Here is a 4834-nt window from a genome sequence, read left to right as displayed (position 1 = left end):
GAAGCGGGTTGAGAATGAAACCGATTTCAAATTTTATTATTATGTACCTCAATACTTACATTCTCTGTTACATGCTGATCGCTTTTTCTCAAGTTAAGTAATAATATTCGATGTTAAAAAAAAAAAATTAATTAAAACGTTACTCCTTTTCAGTCTCACACATCAATCACCAGCTCAGAATGTAACAGCCGCAGTATTTTACGCAAAATTAGGCACCATCCAATACTCTCCTCAAACTGTGACTAACAAATTAAAAAAAAAAGGGGGACAAGATAGCAGCATGTTAGAAATCAGATTTCACTTTTCATATAATAAAAACAAATGCCATAATCAGAAAAAAAAAAAAAATGTTTACCTTTGGCTTTAAGTTGAAACCACCAAAATAATTCTCATGAGTTTTGCAAGGCCATATTTCATCTAATTTCATTTTCTTTCTCTAAATTTTCAGTAAACAATAAATAATTCTTTTTAAAGTGAAAAAGTTACATAAGGGAAACAAAGACGGTCTAAGATGACAAATTAGGAGATTCAAAAACTAAATAATTACAAAAATATCTGACTTCTGTATTTACTTATGCCTCCTCTCTCTGTCTCTAGTCTTTACAACCCCAACGTTTTTATCAAACGCCACGTCCCTATACAAGCTTCATCGTTCTATCAGTTTTACCCCTGCGTTCAACATAAACAACTCTTGTCTTAAAACCAGGGGTCATTATGATTAAGTTTTTAGCCGTGTCAAGATTACAAAAAAAAAGTGTTTGTTACCTCTTATTTGACCGCTGTGAGCAACTTCCCCGACTCGAGACCGAGAGAGCGATCTCAGATTCATCAAAGACGCTGGAGTTAGCGGTAGAGGCGGTGGAGACACGACTCTGTTCTGATTCGTTTCCGGCAAGTGACGTTGACCCATGCCTCTTGAAGGTATGGAGTAGCTTCTTGGTACAACCAAAGGTGGAACCGGAAGTGGTGATGCTACAATGGTTGTGGACGCAACCACACTACTTCTTTCTTGATTCCAAGTGGTTATAGGAGCTGAGTGACCAGTCAGACCAGGAGATTTCGAGCGCCGTGGTGGCGGTGCTAGTTGACCCGGTGGTCTTGGAAGCTCATGGAGTTCGTTGATCCGTGGAGAAGAAGAAGCCAGCGGAGGTGAAGCGGTAGGAGACATCCTTGGAGAAGATGACTGGTGGGTCTGAGCCGGAACTGGAAGACGAGTTGATGATGGTTTGACCAGTCCAGAAAACGCGTGTCTTGGTGCAGCTTCTTGGTGAGGAGTTTCTGAAGGACGAGGAAGACGGGAATAGAGGTTGCTTTCAACGGTTTTTATCGGTTCAAGGGGAGATGAATGCCATAAGTGTGCGCTGTGGTTTGTTTTGGTGACCGGTTTTGTGAAGGACTTTGAATCGACCGGTGTTGGTAATACGTAAGCATTTGCAGACGGAGTCATCTGCCTTGTCTGCTTAACCGGGAACAAAGGTGCTGAATGGCTGCTCCTTCTGCGATCTCGGTATATCGAGTTCTCTTCTCTATGATCTGCATTTACCTGCATTGCATCAGAGAGTATGACTTGAACACAGTGTCCATATTACTATTAGAGTGTTAGAAAATGTTAAATGAAGAAAGAACATACTGTTGCTGATCCTGCTGGTGAAGGGCGTGGAAACGAGAGATCTGTTTCATCAATCTACAGAAATATAGCAGTCATATGAGCTTATTTCTATTTGATAAAATAAGCTTTTCATTGACAATTCAGGTTCGTTTCAATATTCAAAAGTTACCTTCATCGATCCTTGTGGTGTAGGTAGGGCTTCTACTCTCTGCTCACTTGTTATGTAATCAAAACTGAGTTCTCCATCTCTGTTAACATCATCCTCACTACTTTCCGTTTCGTTCTCGTTAGCAGAGAGCTCACAGTCGATGTGTTGTCTCTTTGCAGCAATTCTGACTTGTTTCTCTACTGCCTCTAGCGATTTTAGACCAGCCAAGAACATATGCATCTATCCAAATATATAAAAGAAAGAAAGCATAAGAGACACTAATTTGAGAAATTGCAGATCACAGAGATAGTAACCTTATTTCGAAAAGGTACCTGAGCAGTGTGGTGGCGGGCTGCTTGGGTGAGGAGACTTCGAGCTTGTCCTTCCTTGAGAGATTTCAATCGGAAAATGCACAAAGTGGCTTCGTCTTGTAGCTCATCACGAGCAGTCTCCAACTGTCTCCGAACAAGTCTCTCCCCTTTACCGCCTTTAAGGTGTACCTTGTCTTTCATCATGTGCTTAACCACGTCTCTGTAAGTAAAGACTCTTTAGAGGTTTAGGCAACAAATAATCAAAGCCAAAACTGAGAAACGAAAAATACTACATTGCAAAAAATAACTGACCTCTTTTCTTCACATTGTTGCTTCATATCCTGAGAGGAAATGAAAAAAAAAAAGAGGAGATTAATAAGTTCGTTCCCTGTCCACTTAAAATTTACCTCTTAACTTTCAAAAGACTAAAGTTAGAGCATACCTCGACGGTTCTAAGCTCATTGAGAAGTGACTCTGAAGGTTTTGTAATGGTCTTGAATATTTGAGAACGCTGAAGTAAAAAGAGAATGAAAAAACAAGAACTTGTCTCAGTTTGTTCAGAATTATACATAGTGCTTAACCGAAAGTACAAGGTTACAACTTACGTAAGTGTCGACGAGTTTTTGGAGCTCAAACTGAACTTGACCCAACTTGAGTAAAATTCTACCTGCACACGAAAGAAAAATATGTTAGAGCATGTCAAAGGTCCATCGTAGATGAATCTTCAAACACAAACTGACCACTTTCTTCATCATTATGCGGAGAGATCTGCTCCAAGCATGAACCCATTTCCCCCAGTGATTCAGAGAACTCTGACATTACCAAAGAAAATGATTAAAGACTAACAAAATATCAATCTTGAAAGAAAGACATACAATTTAAGTAAGAAACAACAAAACTGAATGTCTATGTACCATAAGCGCTATTGGCCGTGGCAGCAGCAACAGAGAGCAACCTATCATAACTCTCTCTCATTTCTTGCATATCCTGAAAATAACAAGAGTACTAATTATTCACCATAAATAACCATTCTTTTAATTTTAATATCATTAAAATCAAATCTTCCAGTCTAAATTTCTCAAAACAACCAACTAACAAACACTAGTTACTATTTCGATCTCTTACCATAACTAAATATGTCAATTTCAAAATTGAGGGTTTGTTTCTATGGAATTTGACATAGTTTCAGTTCTGGTCGGAAAAAACTACGGAAGAACATCAAAAAGCAAACAACCCAGCGAATTAAAAAAAAAAAAAATACCCCCAAAGTCTCTTCTAGAACAAAAGTTGTACCTTGGCAGCTCGAGCAAGCCCATCAATCTGTGGCGTGTGGAAGATCTCCCCAATATCAATCGCATCGACCTTAGGCAATGCGAATCTCCTTAACCTCCCTAACGATGCTTTCATCATTTCTCCCAATATACCCTAATCGCGCGATCAACAGACCAAATTCCTCTTAACAAAATAGTACGATTTCACAACAAATGAGATTTCACCAGAGGATAGAGAGAGAGAGAGAGATGAAGTGAGATTCAAGTATTGTGGAATGTGTTCAATGCGACATTCAATGAAGAAAGAAAGAAAAAGCTCTAAAAAGTTTCTTTTTTTTCAATAAGTTGGTCAAAGAAGAAACAGATCCAAACATCTCTACCAGAAAGACGGAGACGAGACCAACGGTTCGGATTATATCCTTTACACGCGGCGAGATCTCAACGGATATAAAGGAGATGCGATGCGAGGGAAAAAGTCAAAGATTTATGACAAAGCGGCGGATACATCACCATTTTGGACTTGACCGGAAGATTTAAGATGGTCAAACATATCTGCCCTTTTTTCGTCAAGGAGTTTAGATTTGAACTTTCTTTTGTGAATCTTGATTTTCATTTCTATATAGATCATGTTTTATTACTATATATGCATGTATATGAGCCGCTAATAAATATGATTACAGGGTTGTTCGTTTGGTTACCGCTGGTACTGGCGGCAGCGGCAGCGTCAACATTCTGCGTCAACTCTTGTTCGTTTCGTTGACGCAGGAAGCTGCGTCTGACGCCGCGTCTGAACGCCGCGTCCTGCAGCTGACGCCGATAAAACCTGCGGTCGCGATATAGTATGCGGCAGCGTCAGCGGCAGCGGCAGCGTCTGCGAAACGAACAACAACTGTTTTCATTGACGCTGCCGCCGCCGCTGCCGCCGAAACCTGCGGCAACCAAACGAACAGGGTATATGACTCACGGGCAATAACGCTACTTAGCAACAAGGTAGGAAGGATCCTATGCAGTAATGGAGTAACCAACACTACAAGAAAACAGCGGCATACCGAGGAAAAAAATCGTCGGTATGTCGTTGGAATAACACTATTCCGACGACATACCGACGAAAAAAATCCTCGGAAAAAACTCCTCGAAAATTCATTTTTCCTCGGAAATCTCTCGGAAATTTCCGACGGAATTCCGAGGAAACGAATTTCCGAGGAAACTCCGAGGACCACCAGTTCGTCGGAAAAGTCCTCGGAATATATCAAGGGAAGACTTCCTCGGAATATTTCGATGGACTTTCCGATGGTCCAATCCTCGGAAGTTCCGACGAAACGTTCTTCAGAATTTTCATCGGGAATTTCCGAGGAACGTGGCCCTCGAAAAATTCCGAGGAACGTGGCCCTCGGAAAATTCTGAGGAATAGTCTCTCGGTATATTTCGACGACTTATTCCGAGGAAATGTTCGTCGGAAATTTCCGAGGGTCCATTTCCTCGGAATTTCGAAAAA

General features: G+C 40.7%; 1 protein-coding gene across 1 annotated transcript; it reads right to left on the bottom strand.

Moving 5' to 3' along the window:
* Positions 1-448: 448 nt before the first annotated feature.
* On the bottom strand, positions 449-3717 carry LOC106446212 (uncharacterized protein At2g33490). The gene is made up of 11 exons (XM_013887915.3): positions 3362-3717; positions 2983-3055; positions 2809-2880; positions 2674-2735; positions 2511-2579; positions 2381-2409; positions 2090-2288; positions 1779-1997; positions 1631-1684; positions 766-1543; positions 449-669 (listed from the first exon to the last, which is right to left on the bottom strand). The coding sequence occupies exons 1-11, from the start codon at positions 3476-3478 to the stop codon at positions 647-649; spliced, it is 1695 nt and encodes a 564-aa protein (XP_013743369.2). The 5' UTR covers positions 3479-3717; the 3' UTR covers positions 449-646.
* Positions 3718-4834: the final 1117 nt, after the last annotated feature.

Source organism: Brassica napus, chromosome A4 (genome assembly GCF_020379485.1).
Source record: "Brassica napus cultivar Da-Ae chromosome A4, Da-Ae, whole genome shotgun sequence".
NCBI lineage: Eukaryota > Viridiplantae > Streptophyta > Magnoliopsida > Brassicales > Brassicaceae > Brassica > Brassica napus.
The sequence above is the reverse complement of the archived record's forward strand: the minus strand, read 5'-3'. Positions and strand labels throughout refer to the sequence as shown.